Source organism: Ctenopharyngodon idella, chromosome 3 (genome assembly GCF_019924925.1).
Source record: "Ctenopharyngodon idella isolate HZGC_01 chromosome 3, HZGC01, whole genome shotgun sequence".
NCBI lineage: Eukaryota > Metazoa > Chordata > Actinopteri > Cypriniformes > Xenocyprididae > Ctenopharyngodon > Ctenopharyngodon idella.
Genome location: NC_067222.1, coordinates 44,455,348 through 44,476,108, shown reverse-complemented (window position 1 = coordinate 44,476,108; position 20,761 = coordinate 44,455,348). Strand labels below are relative to the sequence as shown.

At 36.7% G+C, this 20,761-nt stretch overlaps 1 protein-coding gene across 2 annotated transcripts; it reads left to right on the top strand.

Moving 5' to 3' along the window:
• Positions 1 to 40: 40 nt before the first annotated feature.
• Positions 41 to 19,669, top strand: LOC127509095 (phosphoribosyl pyrophosphate synthase-associated protein 1). Of its 2 annotated transcripts, XM_051887572.1 has the most exons (12): positions 41 to 349; positions 882 to 934; positions 2,173 to 2,239; positions 2,578 to 2,750; positions 2,940 to 3,055; positions 3,169 to 3,224; positions 4,641 to 4,786; positions 8,037 to 8,075; positions 14,833 to 14,903; positions 14,997 to 15,143; positions 16,340 to 16,528; positions 19,282 to 19,669. In XM_051887572.1, the coding sequence occupies exons 1-11, from the start codon at positions 267 to 269 to the stop codon at positions 16,496 to 16,498; spliced, it is 1,110 nt and encodes a 369-aa protein (XP_051743532.1). In that variant the 5' UTR covers positions 41 to 266; the 3' UTR covers positions 16,499 to 16,528; positions 19,282 to 19,669. The 2 variants fall into 2 exon arrangements, with proteins under 2 accessions (XP_051743532.1, XP_051743533.1); XM_051887573.1 differs by lacking the exon at positions 8,037 to 8,075 and having other exon boundaries at positions 46 to 349.
• The last annotated feature ends 1,092 nt before the right edge of the window (positions 19,670 to 20,761 follow it).

Genomic DNA, 20,761 nt, shown 5'->3' with positions numbered 1-20,761 from the left:
GATTTCGAAGCTTCACGAAGCAGTGTTTTGAACGCGCCCATCACTAGGTGGCTGTAGTGAGCCGTCTTACGTTTATAGACAGCAGTGGAGTCGCGCAGAAGAAATTGGATGGTTGTTTGGAAACCGCAGTAAACGTTGGTCTTCTTCAATAGCTATTACACTATTCACAGGTTTTCAGTTGTAAAGACGGAGATAAAATCACGAGACTCTGTAGCAGTAGACCTGTAAACGGCTCAGTTTTGTTGTTGGTCATTAGGTAGTTGATCATGAACGTGGCTAAAAGTGGTTATCGTGTTTTCTCGGCTAACTCAACGCCCGCCTGCACGGAACTCTCTAAGAAGATTACTGAGTAAGTATCCTGTGACCAACTGCTCAATATTTAACATGGTTAGTGATTATAGAGGCTGATCTTGATGTTATATGAATGTGATGTTATTGGGATTTTGGCCTGTAGATCAGCTGAACTCATGACAGCTGAACATGGCCTGTCTCTTTGCATTATCACTTTGATGTCATGTAGGCTAGTTGTTAAAAATTTGGATTGATAACTGATCTATAAAACATCACCATTGTGCTCTTGAACATCACGTGACTGGACATGTAATAAATGTACTTACTTTAAGACACCGTGGAAAATAAATGTAATATTTCCCACATATAATATCTTGTGCACGTGCAGAGAGCAGGAACAGTGGGCTATTCATCACATAAGCTGTGCATGTGACTGACTGCTCTTGAAAACAGTCTGCATTCATTGCAAACTGTGACTGAAGGAATATAATCTATTTAATCACATTGTCATGCAACTCTGCTTCAAAGTTACTTTCATGATAAGAACCTCATTGCAAACCTGTCTTGATTTTCTGCTTGTGTTTGCGCAGGCGTCTTGGAGTCGAGCTGGGGAAATCAGTTGTTTACCAGGAGTCGAACAGAGGTGATCAATAGTGCTTTGTTTATTCAATACTCTGTTGCGGACAGGGCGACCCTTGACACCCCGACAGTTTTGACATGGACTAAACTCATTTTCACTACTGTAATTTGATTAAAAAAATCATGTATTGTGCAAACTGTAAAGCATTTTTGTTAATCTTAATTAAAGTGATACTTCACCCAAAAATGAAAATTCTGTAATCATTTACTCACCCTTAAGTTAACTATTGACTTCCATAGTATTTTTTCCCCCTCGCACTATGGAAGTCAATGTTTCCCCACAACTGTTTGCTTACAAACATTCTTCAAAATATCTTCCTTTGTGTTCAGCAGAACAAATACATTTATACAGGTTTGGAACAACATGAGGGTGAGTAAATGATGACAGAATTTTCATTTTTGGGTGAACTATCCCTTTAAAAATGGGTCCTTGTTACACGTTACATGTACTTACTCTAGTAATAACAGTAAATTATGCATAATTACAAGCATCTAACTCTAATTATATAGTAAGTACATGTTGTTAATTAATATTTCTTGGTACTTAGTTGTATAATTACACTGTAACAAGGACACCTTAAAATAAAGTGTAACCAAAAAATGATTCTACTGCATTACATCACTGATTTGTTTGTAATTTCCAACACATTCTTTTTGAGGTTTAGGCCATCGATCACTGCATTTTTGCGATTTCAAGCTTCATCTGTATCTCTCTCAAAGTCTAAATCATTTTACAATAATGTTTCATGCGTCACACACACAACTCAAAGGATTATTTCATATCTGTACGCACAGGAGAACTTCTCAAAAAACACTTCTACCTAATTCACAACACGTGCGCACGCACATGAGATTCTTCTTAATCTCATTGTAATCTTAATGAATTTGGAGCATTCTAAATGAGCGACCGTGTGCCTGAGGTTATAGTCATTTGCATAAAACGCTCCCTAACTATCTCCAAATAAGGGCTTTCTGTGCATCCGTTCCTTTCGTCACGCTCAGCAAACATGTGACATTCTCTAAAGACGAAATGGAGACATTATAATAATAAATTATATTTTTTACTTTGAAAATTGCGTAATAAAAACTGATGTGGAATGTATGTTCTGTATATATATATTTCTTATTTTTGTTTGAGGTAAAATATTACATTTTCTTCATGAGGTTCACCCAAATCTGTTAGTGGCAACTAAATAATTCATTTTACCTTTGCTTTTGTGATGTGTTTGCTTTATCTTACAGAAACGAGAGTTGAGATCAAAGAGTCTGTGAGAGGCCAAACAATCTTCATCATCCAAACCATTCCTAGGTAAGAGTGTATTGGATCGAATTCAGAAAAGGAAATCAGTACGCTTATTAAGCACATTCAGAACTTATTTGTGTCTGTGTATTTTGCACATAAATAATGCATCATTGTACATAAGGTGATATTTTTAATGCGCTTGTAATTGCCATTTAAAGGGTTAGTTTAGTCTCAAATTCATGTACTCACCCTCTTTTTCCATGCAACACAAATGGTGAAATTTTTTAAGCCATGCTTTTTAGTATTTATTTACATATCTTTTTGCTGAACTGCATACAGTTGTCTTTTAGGCCCAGAAACACTTTAGAACAGTTAGCTAAAATCCATTTTTCTGTCTCTGTCAGAGATGTCAACACGGCTATTATGGAGCTGCTGATTATGGCCTATGCACTGAAGACCTCTTGTGCCAAGAACATCATTGGCGTGATCCCATACTTCCCCTACAGTAAACAGTGTAAGATGAGGAAGAGGGGATCTATAGTGTGCAAACTGCTCGCTTCAATGTTAGCTAAAGCAGGTAATGCCTTATGTCTATGTTCTTTTTTCTGTTTTCACACTGCCAGTCAAAAAGTTTGGACACAATACTAAAAAGTCTTTATTATTACATGCGCATGCTGGACACTAGATGACTGCTTTTCCTTCAGTGTCTGCTCCAAATGAAAACTATTCATTTTAAAATAATTTTACTATCTGCCGTGTTTACTAGGTCTGACTCATATAATCACCATGGATCTGCACCAGAAAGAGATCCAGGGCTTCTTTACTTTCCCTGTGGATAACCTGCGGGCTTCTCCATTCCTGCTGCAGTACATTCAGGAGGAGGTTGGCAGCATTTACTGTCAAAAACTTCACCTTTTTAATTTTAAAGAAAAATAAATATACTGGAATAATTAACATTGATCATCTTCTTTTCTTCTTATTTCTCTTTTGCGTAGGTTCCTGATTATAGAAATGCTATCATTGTAGCCAAGTCCCCATCTGCTGCAAAAAGGTAACAGCTCCTAGATTTGTGTTGTATTTGTTTTGTGGGTGAAAGCAGGCCTAGATGAAATTTGCTTACTTTTTTTTTTTCCATTTTCTGATTTTGAGGGAGTGGATTTAAAACATAAAATATTTTAAACAGAGCTTTTTCAAGTTTTCCGCTGAAAGCATTATCAAATTAGTAAACATGCAAAGGGCAGATAAAGCTGGATTACTGTACATTTGCAGAGATTTGTGAGTGCAGATTGCATGTGGGTCTGCTTAGTTTACAGTATTTCGGAAACCAAACTTTCAGGTTGCTTATAGTGCCCCATTATGTTTTTTTGGATATTACCTTTTATGATGTAGTGTGTAATATAGCTGTTTACGGATGTTAAAGATCTTAAAGTTTTGAAGCCTGAAACAAGTCGTCAGTAATGCCAGCTTCATTCTTACTTCATGTTACAAATTGATTCTGTAAAACTGACGCCATCGTTACTGTTTGTATCACTGCGTATCGAACGTTAAAGGGATAGTTCACCCAAAAATAAAAATTATCCCATGATTTACTCACCCTCAAGCCATCCTAGGTGTATATGACTATCTTCTTTCAGATGAACATAATCTGAGATATATTTAAAAATATCCTTAGTCCTCCAATGTTTCTAATGGTTGTGAATGGTAGGCCAAGTTTTGAAGACATCCGTCCATAAAAAATTAATCCATACGACTCCAGAGGGTTAATAAAGGCCTTTTGAAGTGAAGGGATGCATTTTTGTAAGAAAAATATCCATATTTAAAACTTTATAAATTCAAATAACGAGCTTCCGGCGGACCATTTGACCAATCAGAGTAGAGTAGACCAATCACAACAGACTGGGTCATCTGACCAATCAGAGCAGACTTTCAGAAAGAAGAGGTGTAGTGAGAATGAATCCTTTATCCTTTACCATTTCAGACACTGAGAAAAGATGTGATTCTGTAATGTATATTATGAGAAAAGTGTTTTTTGACCTTGGATGCTTGTAAACCTATTGTAGGAGACTCCAAAACAAAATTAGGAGGCTTTAAAATAGCATAATGGTGCACTTTAATGGTAAAGAATGGATATCATACAGATTTACACTGTTCTGGTTCTGATTCCACTTAACAATTTTGGTTTAACAATTCCATAAACTGAATACTTCTAACAAAAAAAGCATCAGTCTAGTCCCCACATAAAATAATGTAATATAGCACATAAGTTGAATGGATTTTATGTGCTTTTTCAGTTTAAAAGCTTAACAGACACTGCCGCTACGAACTGTCAATTGCTATGGAAAAGTCTTCAGGAATGCTAAAACTCCTGGAATTACTGAATCACAACCTGACACTCATGAACATCTAGGCAAGAGGCTCATAAGGAACATCTCTGTACCTCTCCCCTCTCTTGTCATTGTCTCTTTAGGGCTCAGTCGTATGCGGAGCGTTTGCGTCTCGGCCTGGCTGTCATGCACGGAGAAGCTCAGTGTTCGGAGTCAGACATGGCAGATGGGCGTCATTCTCCTCCATGTGTCCGCAACACCTTTGGACACTCCGGCTTGGAGTTGCCATGTAAGAGCCACCACACTGTAGATCTGCACAACCCAGCAGCTTGAACCCTATGACTAAACATTATTAAGAGTTGTAATCAGGTTAGAAACACAAACTTGAGCAGCAAGACAGCTAATTGGGCTTCTAAAAACTCACACAAAACCTGTCAAAAACATGTCCTACTTATATTTGACCCTAAAAATCAAAAAGAAAGAAAAGGTTATTTTTTTAACAAAATGAATGTTAATATTTTTACATTAAGACAAAAAAAAAATCTCATTCTTATTAACAAATAACGAAGATGTGTTTAAATTGCAAAGTATTTGTTTGGTAGTATGTGTTTTGCTGCCTTTAAGTTGATTAAGTAAAAAACTTAACATTGTATTTCAATAATATTTTACTGCATTGTGTTATAGTATTGAGAATCACCATCAAGAAAAATGGGAATAAAAAAATCTCAAAAGTAATATAAAAAAGCAATGTGGTTTTGAGAATTAGGAAGGTAATGGTCCATGTACATTGCATTCATGCATTTTTGGTTTAATATTGAAAGCAGGAAATGATACAACGGTACCTTTTTCGATCAAGCCGAATTCTTGTTGAAAAATTGAAAAACTGAAAAACTGAATGAAAAATGTTTATGCTTTCAGTATTAAAAAAAAAAAAAAAGAATATACAGTTTACAGTTAATTGTCATAAAAATAATGCCACAGTGGGAAAAAAATGGTGAGTAAACAAATTTTCATTTTATTTATGTAATTTAAATTTACAAAAAAAAACAAACAAACAAAAACAAAGAATCCTTTTGATTTTGGGGTGAAATGTGACCTAAACATGTTTTTGTGAGATTTTTACCATGATCCTGTTAATGAAGGGGTCGATTGTAGCATTCAGCCTGCAGAATAGCTGATTCTGGAGATCTGTTGAGTAGTTCAAGATAGGTCAAGAGTTTTTTTTTTTTTTTTTTTTTTAACCCTCCCCCGTTCATTTAGCGCTGTCTCTAGATGTTTACAAAGACTTTGTCTCAAAACCTAGTCAGTAAGTGAGCTACCTAGACAGCATTGAGTCTGCTCTGCTCTGTTCTGTTCCAAAACCTTGCGAGCCACCAAAGTAGAAAAACATTTTATGCAACATTGGTAGCTCTTGACTGGAGATGTCCTCAAGTACACAGAAGTTGAATACACCGTGTTCGAAATTATTATGCAAGTGACATATCAGTAAGATTTCAGTAGAATAAACATTCAGATTTTAGTTTTTCTAAGAAAATGTTTGTTTGTTTATTTATTCATGTCTTTTTAGATAACTGGTATCAATCTCAGACAAAATAATTTGCCAGGTCTATGGAAACCCTACTTAGAGGTTGTTCCACATTATTAAACAAGTCACAGTTCTCATGCAATATGTGGAGGAAGAAAGAACTTTCTGAAGATCAAAAGCATGAAATGGTCCAATGTTGTGCAAAAGGCATGAAAACAACTAATATTGTGTGAAAACTGAATGGAGATTATCGAATTATCATAAGATTTGTGAGTGATTTAGAACACAGCAGAACTCGGTCAGATAAAGGCTTATTAATGAAAGTTCCTGTCAAAAAAATTAATTGTATTAAAAGGGCAGCTATAAAAAAAGCCAGTGTTGAGCAGAAAACAGGTATTTAGAAATACATGAAGACTCATTTTTAAATAGTTTTATTCACTGACTAATGCCGTACTACAATGGATGGTCTAAATGGATGGATTTCTGGATGGTTGGTGAATGGCCACCACGTTCCAACAAGACTGTGACGTCAGCAAGGAACTAGTCGGTGATGATTTGGGCTGGAATATTGGAAAGTGAGATAGAAGGTCCCTTTAGGGTCTCTGAGGGTATTACAATGACTTTTGCAAGATATGTGGGGTTCATAACTGGCCATTTTCAGCTATGGTATAAAAAGGAGGATAGTGCCTTCTGAAATACAATGCACTATGCACTATCCCATGCTGCAAAAAAACACCACAGCAATAAAACTGTTTGAAAATGTATTTCTACACCCATTGTAAATGTTTCTCTTTGTGAGGTTTGGTTAGTGGTGGCTAAAACGCATCTTTACGCACAACTGCCAGCCTGCATGGAGAGCTTCCCGAGACTCCAGAGACACCAGCAGCTTCAAATACCTGTTTGCTGCTCAATACTGGCTTTTTTTTATAGCTGCCTTTTTAATACAATTAATTTTTTTGACAGGAACTTTCATTAATAAAACTTTATCTGACAGAGTTCTGCTGTGCTCTAAATCACTCACAAATCTTATGATAATTTGATAATCTCCATTCAGTTTTCACACAATATTAGTTGTTTTCATGCCTTTTGCACAACATTGGACCATTTTAAGCTTTTCATCTTCAGAAAGATCTTTCTTCTTCCTCATATTGCATATTGCACTTCCTTTACATGCGGTGTAAAGTTGGCATGAAACGGAAGTTGCGATAGTCTTTTCTTCCCTATTGTGATGTATGGCTTCTGGAACAAGAACAAATGTTTGGGGGGTTCCAAAATGGGGAATTTAGTTTTAACATTTTGGGTGGGACAATCCAATTGGTTAGAGGGGGTCGGCAACTTGCTGTACTCGGTGACTTTCATTCCAATAATCAACAGTGCCCAATACTGTATGGTCCTGAGATTTTAAAACAAACCTTGGAAAATAGATCTCCACAGACCAACACTTAAAGAACTGCTCAAACTCATAGAATATGCTTGACTCATGTTAGTTACCATCACGAGATTTTTTTTTTTTCCATGACGAAAGGTTTATGCATGCTGTTTAGGTAGACACTTACAAATAAAGGAATTAGACAAGTCAGTCATCTAGGTTTTGAGGGAGAGACATTATTTTCACTATTCCATGTGCACACAGTTGCTTAATTAAGAAATTCATAAACACACTGTGATATTTAGCATATTAATATATGAGCAGGTCTTGTGTGGTATGTGTCTTGGCCTTTATATACTCACATTGCCTGAGAAGAGTTCACTCCAAGTAGCTTTATGTACATTTATGGTTTTTGTATGGACTTTAACAATCCTCAAAAGACCCTCTCTTGTCTTTGTTCTCAATTTCAAAGCACTTAATTCAACTTTAAAAGTAAAAAAAAAAAAAAAAAACTTTGTTTGAAAGCTTTGAAAAAAATTTTGTTAAGGTTTAGTAAGGATTGTTGAAGTCCTGGTTTCTTGTCTGTATGTTCTATCATTTGTGTGTGGATTTTTGTTTAACGTGATGTTTATTTATTGGTAATAGGCAAACAACAAGCTCCGTTCCCAGGCATAGAGCTCCCAAGTATGATGGTTAACTCTATTTGCTTCCGATCACAGCAGTGAACACGCTGAAATGGTTCCTATTGCATGCGTGCAGTGGCTGAGGTCTCTCAGTGTCTGTGATCCCAGCACTCTGAAGTACTTACTCTGTTCACCCTCAGGTCTTTTTCAATTCACCCAAAAATGAAAGAAAAAGTCATCAATTACTTGTGTTGTTCCAAACCCGTAAGACTTTTGTTCATCATTGAAACAGAAAAAAATGATATTTAAAATGAAAACGAGACATTTCTGTCCCTCCATTGATAGCCCACGCAACTACCACTTTGACACTTTAGAAGGTTCATAAAGAGATTGTAAACTAGTCCATGTAAATTGAGTGATTTATACCAAATTTCCTGATGTGACACAATCTCTTTATATTACAGATTTAATTTAGGCTTTTATTCACATATAAGCATTGATCAGTGAACATAGAAGCACAATCGTATTTGCTTGATGCGCAAGAACAAACCTCACTGCATTGGTTCTTGCGGAAGCTTAAACATGCTGTGTGACACATGAGAATGAACCTCATTTGTTCTTGAAACCTTATTGGTTCTTGTGGAAGCTCAAAAATGCTGCGTAACACACAAAAATGAACCTCATCGGTTCTTCCGTAAGCTCAAATGTGCTACGTAACACATGAGAATGAACCTCGTTGGTTCTTGCGGAAGCTCAAACGTGCTGCGTCACATGCGAGAACGAACCTCATTGGTTCTTGTGGAAGCTCAGAAATGCCGCGTAACACACCAGAATGAACCCCATTGGTTCTTGCTGAAGCTCACACGTGCTGTGTAACATGCGAGAATGAACCTCATTGGTTCTTGCGGAAGCTCAAACGTGCTGCGTCACATGCGAGAACGAACCTCATTGGTTCTTGTGGAAGCTCAGAAATGCCGCGTAACACACCAGAATGAACCCCATTGGTTCTTGCTGAAGCTCACACGTGCTGTGTAACACATGAGAATGAACCTCATTGGTTCTTGCGGAAGCTCAAACGTGCTGCGTCACATGCGAGAACGAACCTCATTGGTTCTTGTGGAAGCTCAGAAATGCCGCGTAACACACCAGAATGAACCCCATTGGTTCTTGCTGAAGCTCACACGTGCTGTGTAACACATGAGAATGAACCTCATTGGTTCTTGCGGAAGCTCAAACGTGCTGCGTCACATGCGAGAACGAACCTCATTGGTTCTTGCGGAAGCTCAAACGTGCTGCGTCACATGCGAGAACGAACCTCATTGGTTCTTGTGGAAGCTCAGAAATGCCGCGTAACACACCAGAATGAACCCCATTGGTTCTTGCTGAAGTTCACACGTGCTGTGTAACACATGAGAATGAACCTCATTGGTTCTTGCGGAAGCTCAAACGTGCTGCGTCACATGCGAGAACGAACCTCATTGGTTCTTGTGGAAGCTCAGAAATGCCGCGTAACACACCAGAATGAACCCCATTGGTTCTTGCTGAAGTTCACACGTGCTGTGTAACACATGAGAATGAACCTCATTGGTTCTTGCGGAAGCTCAAACGTGCTGCGTCACATGCGAGAACGAACCTCATTGGTTCTTGTGGAAGCTCAGAAATGCTGCGTAACACACCAGAATGAACCCCATTGGTTCTCAGACGTCAAGCAAACATGCTTCAGCTTCCATTTACCACAACTGACATATGCGTTGATGAATGTTTATATGTGAATAAAAGATTGAATTAAATCTGTTCATCATATAAAGCGATTGTGTCTCTTCAGAAAATTTGGACTAAACTGTTCAGATATTTCTGATTTAGTTTTACAATCTCTATGAACGTTTTGAAGCGACGAAGTTGTGTTTAGAAGATGAACAAAAGTCTTATTGGTTTGGAACAACATGAGGGTAATTGATGACAGAATTTTCATTTTTCCTCATTATTATGAGCATAAAAGCAGTTAAAATGATTATATTATTGTAATAATAGTAATTGTAAGCTATTATGAAGAGTAGGGGTGGGTGGTATGTCAAAAATATCACAATACAAGTATGCAAATATATGTATCACAATTTAGTTATTTTCAATGTAAATTCAATTATAAAAGTATTTTAATAAGCATGCCATACTTTGCTTACATACTATTTTTGCATAATCCTGTTAATTATCTATTTTACAAATAATGTACTTTATCTTAAGTTATATTTTTATTTGAAGTAGTTGATCTTTAGAAGCCATTGTACATAGCTGCACAAAAATATCCACCATATATACCACCATACCACCCAGCCTTAATATATCTTATTTTTATTATTATTATTATTATTATTATTATGTATTTATTTATTTCTTTTACCAAATAATGGTAAAAAATGGATGTTTAAGCTTCAGAGTGCTTCACTCAAACAGAACTAAGAAGCCTCAAATTAAGTGCTTATTTTCAAATTCCATGTAATTATCATCGTTTGTTCCATTGAAATGGAACCATTGAATGTCTGTCCGAGAGATACGCCTTTATTTGTGATCCAGGCTCATCTTGCCAATCAACACACCATGCCTGCTTATGAAAACCCCTAGACTGGAGTTTTTAAATGGTAGTCTTTTAGCTGCTTGTAACCAAGGCCCTTGCATCGTCTTGGAAACACATGACCTTGATAAATAGAGGAAGGTGTTCACTGAAAGTTCTTATGAAGGGACAGAATTTTTGATACAGGGCCAAATTAAAAACAAGCTAGCATATGTGAAGTCAGCATATGCTTTGTGTTCACATAAGCTTGCAGACAGAGACAGCGAGAAACAGTTTAACAGCACCATTGATTCATATTACTTATGCAATAGAAAACTTAACTATGTACCAGACTTCAAAATTGCTGTTGTCTATCAGCACTTGTTGGGGTCGTTCACACAGGACGTCATCTTGCATTCCATCTGCGGTATTTTTTATTATTATAGTTGGTTGGCTAAGAGCACAATATTTTAGTGGTGATGCACTTTGTTAACAAACTATGACAGAAAAAATATTTGTCAATTAACTTTTTTTTCGTGACTAAGACACGACTATGATGAGATATGACACCAAGGTCACAATATACTATGGCTATGACTATATTATTATGCAATTATATTGTTGACGAAAAAGAAGCACCGTCGATGATCTGAAAATGCAGACAAACAAGTAAGCTGGAGTTTAGTGATCTCTATTGAGAGATTTTGCTTGAAAAAAAGTTTGTGTTCCTTCACAAGCCACTTGTGATGTTTATTGCGACTAAATATGCCCTTCTCAGTGATGAACTGTAATAAATCCAAACATGGATCTCGACTATATTGTTTGCGATTGTGGTTGCTGAGTAAATGCACTTACGTTGCAATACAATGTCCTTTATGCTGTTGTTTTAATAGAAAATTCTTAAAAGGATAGTTCACCCAAAAATGTAAATTCTGTCATCATTTTCATTCATTCATTCATTCATTCATTCATTCATAAACCAGTTGATGGACCCCATTGACTTCCACACTATGGAAGGCAGTGATTATCAATTTAACCATTATGCAGCATGACAAAAGTTTTCATATTTAGTCAACTAAACCTTGACTAAACAAAAACATTTCAAGGTTGACCAAATATGATAAAAACTCAAAAGCACATTTGACAGAGGACTAAGACTATATTTAAAACATAGCGGACAAAATTAACACTACACCGCAACAGCTTTTTCTAAAATACTGAAATTTAGAAATTTTCATTTAGCACAAAAACTGAAAATTAAGTAAATTAAACCAGTAGTCGAAAAGTTCTTCTGGAACGAGTTGCTTCTTGATATTTCAACCAAACAGATTTTACATCTTGCTACTGTATAGCATCATTTTTGGTAACAGTGAGGTGTGTCCACACTGATGACATGTTTATCCAAATTGTGCGCAGGAAATAGACACAGTGCAAAAAAATTGACACAGTCAAAATGTGTCACTTGAGAAACGCCAATTAAATGTCACTGTTTTAGTGATTTCATTCTTTCAAAACTATTTCAGCTGAAATAGAAAAATTCCTTTTTTTTTTTTTTTATTTGAATGAAAAAAAAAAGATAGTCCAAGGCACACTTCAGATTCAAATGATTAAAAAAAAGCCTTTATTCACTGCCTAATTTATATGGAAAACTTTTAAAATACATGGCTGCAAATCCACATGTTCAGCACCAAATGCCTTCTTCAGGAAGTAACCTACAAATGCCTTGATGCCTTAGAAAAAAGCACCCTGAATAGCCAAATTTAATGCCTGTCAAATGAAAATAATTAACATCAGAAAAACCACTAGGTGTAGTAAAGCAAGGACACCACTAGATTGTGTCACAATAGGAAAGAGATGTATAAGTTATTTTTATTTATTTATTTTTTTTGCTGTTTTGGCCAAATATTTTCAGTTGCCAGAGATTCAGTGCATCACTGTTTTCAAGACTTTGTGTCATGTAAAGCCCTGTTCACACTGAAAGACATTAAAACTGGAGTTCTGCTGGAGTCTGTGTGCTGATGGTTACTAGTAGAGTACTCGACTTCAGTATCCAACCATGTCAGGCGGAAAAACACTAACTGCATTGGTAGTCTGCATCATGTCTCTGATCATTTGCACAGAGATAATCTCTGCCATGTGACTAATCACTGTGAAAAATTGCATCATTACAACGCTGATTGGCTGATAACACTGCAAGAATGAAGACAGTCTTAAAGGGTTAGTTCACCCAAAAATGAAAAAAAATGTCATTTATTACTCACACTCATGTCGTTCCACACCCGTAAGACCTTCGTTAATCTTCGGAACACAAATTAAGATATTTTTGTTGAAATCCGATGGCTCAGTGAGGCCTGCATAGCCAGCAATGACATTTCCTCTCTTAAGATCCACTAATGTACTAAAAACATATTTAAATCAGTTCATGTGAGTACAGTGGTTCAATATTAATATTATAAAGCGACAAGAATATTTTTGGTGTGCCAAAAAACCCCCAAAATAACGACTTATATAGAGATGGTCGATTTTAAAACACTGCTTCAGGAAGATTCGGAGCGTTATGAATCAGCATGTCAAATCATGATTCGGATCGCGTGTCAAACCGCCAAACTGCTGAAATCAAGTGACTTTGGCGCTCCGAACCGCTGATTCGACATGCTGATTCATAACACTCCAAAGCTTCATGAAGCAATGTTTTGAAATCGGCCATCACTATATAAGTCGTTATTTTGTTTTTTTTGGTGCACCAAAAATATTCTCGTCGCTTTATAATATTAATATTGAACCACTGTACTCACATTAACTGATTTAAATATGTTTTTAGTACATTAATGGATCTTGAGAGAGGAAATGTCATTGCTGGCTATGCAGGCCTCACTGAGCCATCGGATTTCAACAAAAATATCTTAATTTGTGTTCCAAAGATTAACGAAGGTCTTATGGGTATGGAACGGCGTGAGGGTGAGTAATTAATGACATTATTTTCATTTTTGGGTGAACTAACCCTTTAAAGAGATTGCAGACAAGGAAAACATCTGCAATGAAATATTTTTGATTTTATTTTTAAATATTGGTCAATTTTTTAAATGGCTTTTTAAAATGGCTTTCACATTTCCGGTGTTCTCAGTAGCGAAAGTCAGTAAAACTCTATAGTGGTGAACGGAAACTATGACAGATATAACTTGCTTTCCCATTTGCTCCAGTGGCAAAAGAAAACAAAATCCATGACGGTGTTTCTATGTTTTAAAAGAGGAAAAAAATATTGAGTTATTATGTTGGTCTGAAGGCAGAAAGATGTCAAATTTCCTGTCACTCTCTCTCAACTGTGGAAATGCATTATCAGAATTATTAAAAAAAAAAAAAAAAAAGTCCATGTGCATGTGGGTTTTAATCATCATTGAAGAAAGATGGTTGTTGCATCTCTGTGCGGGTGCCTCCATTGCACTCCATCAGCTGTAGCTCTCTTTAAGTCAAGATCTCGTCCTCTGTGAACAGCACCTTTCAAATGTGCCGTTTTAGATTTTTATAGCGCAGCGGCTCCTTGCAGTAGTGGTCTATAAGCCTGTAAGGACTGTAAACCTTGTTAATCTTACAGTATAAATATCAAAAAGCTTTGTAGGTTGTGCTGTTGATGAAAGGCATGTGTTGAAGGCATGCATAACTCCTTTAACCCCCATGTATTCTTAAATCGACCCACCAGTCTTCCTCTCTCATGTTTACTTGGGTCGGAGTGTGTGTTTTGGCTGTGTTCCAGTGTCTTTCCTCTGGATGAATGACATTAGCCCTTCTTGACCTCTCCTAAATTACAGCAATGTCCTGGAGTCTGTCATGCTGACTCAAGGACAGATTGATTGATTGATTGATGTGTAGTTTCCTGCACTGAATCTTAGTGTAAACCTCTAGACATTTGCCTCTATGATTGGGTATACTGGGGACCAAGAGTTGATCATTTTGATTTCTGCATGGCATGAGTTTTTTCATTGCTATTTGGATTGAATTGTAGGTGGGGTAAAATGGGAAACGTTCTCCAACAAATAGGCTAGTGTTATGCTGTGCTATGCTATGGGGTCCCTGCAGGACTCTTTAAATTCTAGTTTTACCATTTGGTTACATGGGTTGGTTGGGCCATTACATAAAGTTCTAGGCCAATTCATACACTTCTTACCCCATCTTACCCAATCTACTTTAATGATGGAATGTGATTGATTGGACTCTGTGTAAAAAACGATTTCCTGAAATGATGTAAAACACCAGTTGATATTTGTCTTTATAGTAATGATGGCCAAGGAGAAACCACCCATCACTGTTGTCGGAGATGTTGGAGGTCGCATCGCCATCATTGTCGTAAGAAATGCAGATTTTTGGACTAGTTCGCAGTATGACAGTAATTTTTTTTGATTGACATGATGAGCAATGCATGTGGTTTCCATCCTGTAGGATGACATCATAGATGATGTGGAGGACTTTGTGGCAGCAGCTGAGATTCTGAAAGAGAGAGGAGCTTATAAGATCTACATCATGGCCACCCACGGGCTCTTGTCTGCGGATGCCCCGCGCCTCATCGAGGAGTCCGCTATAGACGAAGTGAGTATTTCATCTGATTTACTTGCACATCCACTGGTAAGTGATGAAAAAATGAAAATTATTCCATTAGTTACTCACTCTCAAGCCATCCTAGGTGTATATGACTTTCTTCTTTCAACCAAACACATTCATTTATAATGGGCGTGAATGGTACCTGAAATTTTGAAGCCTAAAAAAGTGCTTCCATCCATCATAAAAGTCATCTATACGGTTCCAGGGGGTTAATAGGGTTAATAAAAAATCTGAAGCAAAGCGATGCGTTTTTGTCAGAAAAAATATCCATATTTATAACTTTATAAATTGTAATCACTAGCTTCCGGTAACAGCTGTGCATTCACAAGAGAGTCAAGCTCCGGTGGAAGGGTGACCTCTGAGTCGATGTAGGACGTATGACGAAGGTGTAGCGTAAGCTCAGGTGAGAACTGACGAATCTGGAAGCACAGAGGATAGAGCAAAACAAAACACCGGTCACAAATTAGAAGTCTAAAACGAGAAGTTTTAAAGAAAATGTTGGAGGATTTCGATATAAGAGAAGAGGAGCTACGTCATACATCGAGTCAGAGGTCACCCTTCTGCCAGAACTCGATTCTCTCATGAACTCGCGGACGGTGGTTACCAGAAGCTAGTGATTACAGTTTTTAAAGTTATAAATATAGTAATTTTTCTTTCAAAAACGCATTGCTTCGCTCCAGAAGGTCTTTATTAACCCCCTCAAGTTGTATAGATTACTTCTATGATGGATGGATGTGCTTTTTTTGTCCTTCAAAATCTTGGGTACCATTCACTCCCATTATAAAGCTGGGAAGAGCCAGGATATTTTTTAATATAACTCTGATTGTGTTTGGCTGAGAGAAGAAAGTCATATACACCTAGAATGGCTTGAAGGTGATTAAATTATGGGATTATTTTCATTTTTTGGGTGAAATTACCCTTTAAGAAACTGCCATTCAATGTCTATAGCAATTATGGCCCTGATACTTTGGGCATTAATTGGGAAAAGAAGGTGATTCTTAAAAAAAAAAATCAGCAATAACTCTTTCTAATGGGGGAAAAAAAAAGGAATTCAATGGGCTAGATGTCTATTAGCAGTTACTTACCTTCATGTACATGGATGCTTAATATGTTCATCATCAAATATTGATTTTAACAGATATTAAAATGATGTTGCATGACCAAATGTTTGGGATATCTTTCAGGTGGTCGTGACCAACACTGTCCCTCATGAGGTGCAAAAGCTGCAGTGTCCTAAGATCAAGACGGTGGATGTCAGTATGATCCTGGCCGAGGCAATTCGACGCATTCACAACGGGGAGTCCATGGCCTACCTGTTCCGCAATATCACAGTAGACGACTAGCCGACAGACACATTTGGGTTAGAGGCCAAGGTGAGGTGTAGAGTTTAGGGAAGTATTTCCCCTCTTGCACAGTTGAGAGGTGTGCCAATTCAGTTCCCCATTTCCAGCAGAACCAAACACTACAATCACCTTCATTTGTCAAATTAACCCCTTATATTCTGCAAAACCATCTAAACAAACTCTCATTGCCAAATGACATTAATCCTAAAATAAATGAACAATTACTCAAACCTGTAAATTTATGCACACAGATATGAAGTTATATTCCAATGTGAAGAACATGAATTATGCAAATCTTCACTTAGCTGTATATCTGTTTTTACCTTTAAGTGATATTCTGCAGCAAAATCGTCAGTTTTAGATCTACTTTCCTGATAGAAAACTGGTGATTTTTGATTTTAATTTTGCCAAATGAAGTTGCTTCAAAATGAAAGTGAAAGTTCACCCAAAAATGAAAATTCTTTCATGTTTACTCATGTTGTTCTAAACCCATATAAATTTCTTTCTTCTGTGGAACACACAAGGAAATAAAACTCTCGATTTGCCAGTATTATTTAGACAAGAGCATCCAGTATATTCTTACAATTTTATTATTTTTTTCAAAATATTCTTGGTGTTCCAAGGAAGAGTGAAATTCAGACTGGTTTGTAAGATCTGATGGTGAGCAAATGTTGAATTGCTTTTTTGGGTGAACTATTCCTTTTAACACTTGATGTGTATGGTGCACATTAAAGGCCCGGGTATACTTCATTTTCTGCGTTCCGCTCCATCTCGCACACAGCCGTCTCTGCACAGCCTTTAAAGTATTCTTAACAGTGGATGAGCACGGATGGACGAGTTCGACACATGTGCTATACAATTGCTTTTCTATACTTTAACAGACATCAGAGGGCAGCACTGAGTCGTGTCATTTACAGGACATTCGCTCGGAATGATAGAAGAAGAAAAGCAGCGGATCCCCCATTGCATGCAAAAATTAGAACAAGAACCAGAACAAAAATGATGGAGAAAGATATGCTGCTTAGTGTACTGTTCTTGAAACGGCATGTTTTGTATCGCTTTTCTTTGACTACTGTACAGTACATCACAGCTACGTATTGCCACCTAGTGGCCTCTTCTGTCTCAACATTCACCTTTCGCATAACCTGTTGTGTGCGGACAGAAAAATTGGGCTGTGCGCTGACAGTGTGTGCGGGAGTCCGCGGAACCTACGGATGATGAAAATTATGTCACGCGGTCAGTGAAAGTATACATTGGGCTTAAGGAAACAAAATATTTTATGTTACAGAAAATACTGGTTTCTGACTGGTTTTGGTTGGTTGATCTGTGTCATGAATGCATACTCAATAGGACAAAACGGTAACACTGTACAATAAGGTCTCAATTGTTAACATTAATTAATGCATTAGTTAACATGAACTTACTGTGAGAAATATTTTTTTACAGCATGCATTAACCTTTGTTAATGTTAGTTGAAAAATACAGTTGTACATTGTTTGTTCATGTTTGTTCAGTGCATTAACTAATGTTATCAGATACAACTTTTGATTTTAATAATGTAATTATTAACTAATGTGGTTAACTATTGTTAAAGGGTTAGTTCACCCAAAAATGAAAATTCTGTAATTTATTACTCGTATCGTTCCACACTTGTAAGACCTTTGTTCATCTTCGGAACACAAATTAAGATATTTTTGATGAAATCCGATGGCTCAGTGAGGCCTCCATTGACACCAAGATAATTAACACTTTCAGTGCCCAGAAAGGTACTAAAGACATATTCATGTGACTACAGTGGTTCAACCTTAATGTTATGAAGCGATGAGAATACTTTTTGTGCACCAAAAAAACAAAATAATGACTTTATTTAACAATATCTAGAGATGGGCGATTTCAAAACACTGCTTTGTGAAGCTTTACGAATCTTTTGTTTTGAATCAGTGGTTCAGAGCGCCAAAATCACATGATTTCAGTAAACGAGGTTTCGTTACGTCATAAGTGTTTCGAAACTTTAATAGTTTGCGTGACTTTGGCAGTTTGATACATACTCCGAACCACTGATTCGAAACAAAAGATTCGTAAAGCTTCAAAGCTTCATGAAGCAGTGTTTTGAAATCGCCCATCACTAGATATTGTTGAATAAAGTCGTTATTTTGGTTTTTTTTTGGCACACAAAAAGTATTCTCGTCACTTCATAACATTAAGGTTGAACCCCTGTAGTCACATGAACTGTTTTAAATACGTTTTTAGTAGCTTTCTGGGCATCTGAATGTGTTAATTATCTTGCTGTCAATAGAGGCCTCACTGAGCCATTGGATTTTATCAAAAATACCTTAATTTGTGTTCTGAAGATGAACGAAGGTCTTACAGGTGTGGAACGACATGAGGGTGAGTAATTAATGACAGAATTTTCATTTTTGGGTAAACTAACCCTTTACCAAATATAACTCTACTGTAAAATGTTACCGACAAAACAGATGAGCTCTAAATGAAGCAAGTACTGTGAATACTTCTCTATATACTCCTACACAACAAAACTAAGGGAGCAAAAATAGCATGTAAAACTCGTCTCTGTCTAATCTGTTCCTCAGTTTCAGTGTATTACATTTGTGTGCTAATGTCAAGATCTGGTGTAGAAAATACGACTTTGGGTTTGAAGGCATTTGAAACCATATTAGCAATACTAGGCCAATGCAGTATACTGTGTACACTTGGCTAGTCAGCATTTAAAACCACTTAAACAGATAATACCATTTAGCTTTTGCTTCCTGATTAAACCTTAGATGAGCGGGATTTCTGACGGATGGAGAACACATGCACCAGCACTGTCCCGCACGTCCCCATACTTCCTCTGTGTGTGTTTATCTCTGCCGTTGAGCTGTCGGTCGGTGTTCGTTTGAAGCACAGCAACACTTCTTTCTTTTAACCTTGTCTTCCACTTCTCAGTGTTCCTCAATTATATGTCATCTAGCTGTTTCCCAGTGCCTCACTCTGTGAGAGTGACAGTGGTTGCTATGGCAACCTTATTCAAAGCTGTTCTAGCTATATTTTTGCTGTTGTGCAAATATGGTCCAGAGAACCATACAGAGAACATACATTTTTTGCTACAATGTACTGTTTCTGCTGTTGCTTTGCAATCTTATTTTTGTAAATAAACACAGATTTGCTTCATGCTGCTCTGTTGAATCTTTATTGAAACATAAAAAAGCACATGCAGTTTACTTGGGTACAGTTAGATTAGGTACGAGGGGCCATGATGTATTTAAACATGTCCATCAAGCTCCTGTCGGGATGTGATGTCATCAGTGGTCTTCGGTATTAGAGGACGAGTTCATGAAGGACCCTTTACTTGCTCTAAACTCCTCAGGTTTTTCACACGACACTGAGGAGCTTAGACCAAGTCAAGGGACCCAAACAACAAACATTTCTAGGTCACATTTCGCCTCAAAATCAACATAAAAAAAAAATGCGTAAAGAAAATGGTGCCTATTTTTAGGACAAATACGATTTTGTTTTTGTAATGACATTGCATTATTCATTCACACTTTTTACTGTTGATTTTCTTTTGTCAATGATGATTTGCAGTTTTTATAAAATACAGTTAACCAATCCTTAACCAATTATTCAATTAAATTACGTAAGGATTACTCAATTCAATTTGATGGAATTTTACTATTAATTAAACTGTAAATCTTAAAGGCCTTAAAAGGAGTGTAAAATCTACATTTTCTTGAAGGAAAGTATTATTTTTCAATTTTTGAGTGGGACCCAAATATGGACACCCAAAAATGACAATTCTTTCATCCATTCACCCTGATGTCGTTCCAAACCTTCCTTCCTTCCATGGAACACAAAACACTATATATATATATATATATATAATATATATATTAGTGTTTTGTATATATATATTTTTTTATTTTTTCCTCCTTGTTCATGCAATGAAAGTCATTGGACATCAAAATTCTTTGTCTACCAACATTTTACCAAAATGTCTTCTTTTAAGTTCTACAGGAGAAAGTCCTGACATGAGGGTGAGTACAAAATGACAGAATTTTCATTTTTGGGTGTTCTATCCCTTTAAAAGTTTTCATGAGATTCACCAGCACAAAATGCATACTTAATAATAAACATTTTAAAATGGTCAAATATTGGCACAAAGTTCTTATAGCAAACATACCTCCAATTGTTCTCCAGTTGTAGCAGGTTTAACCTCTGTTGTCTGTGAAACACAGATCTGGTGAGAGAGCGGCACTTATCTGT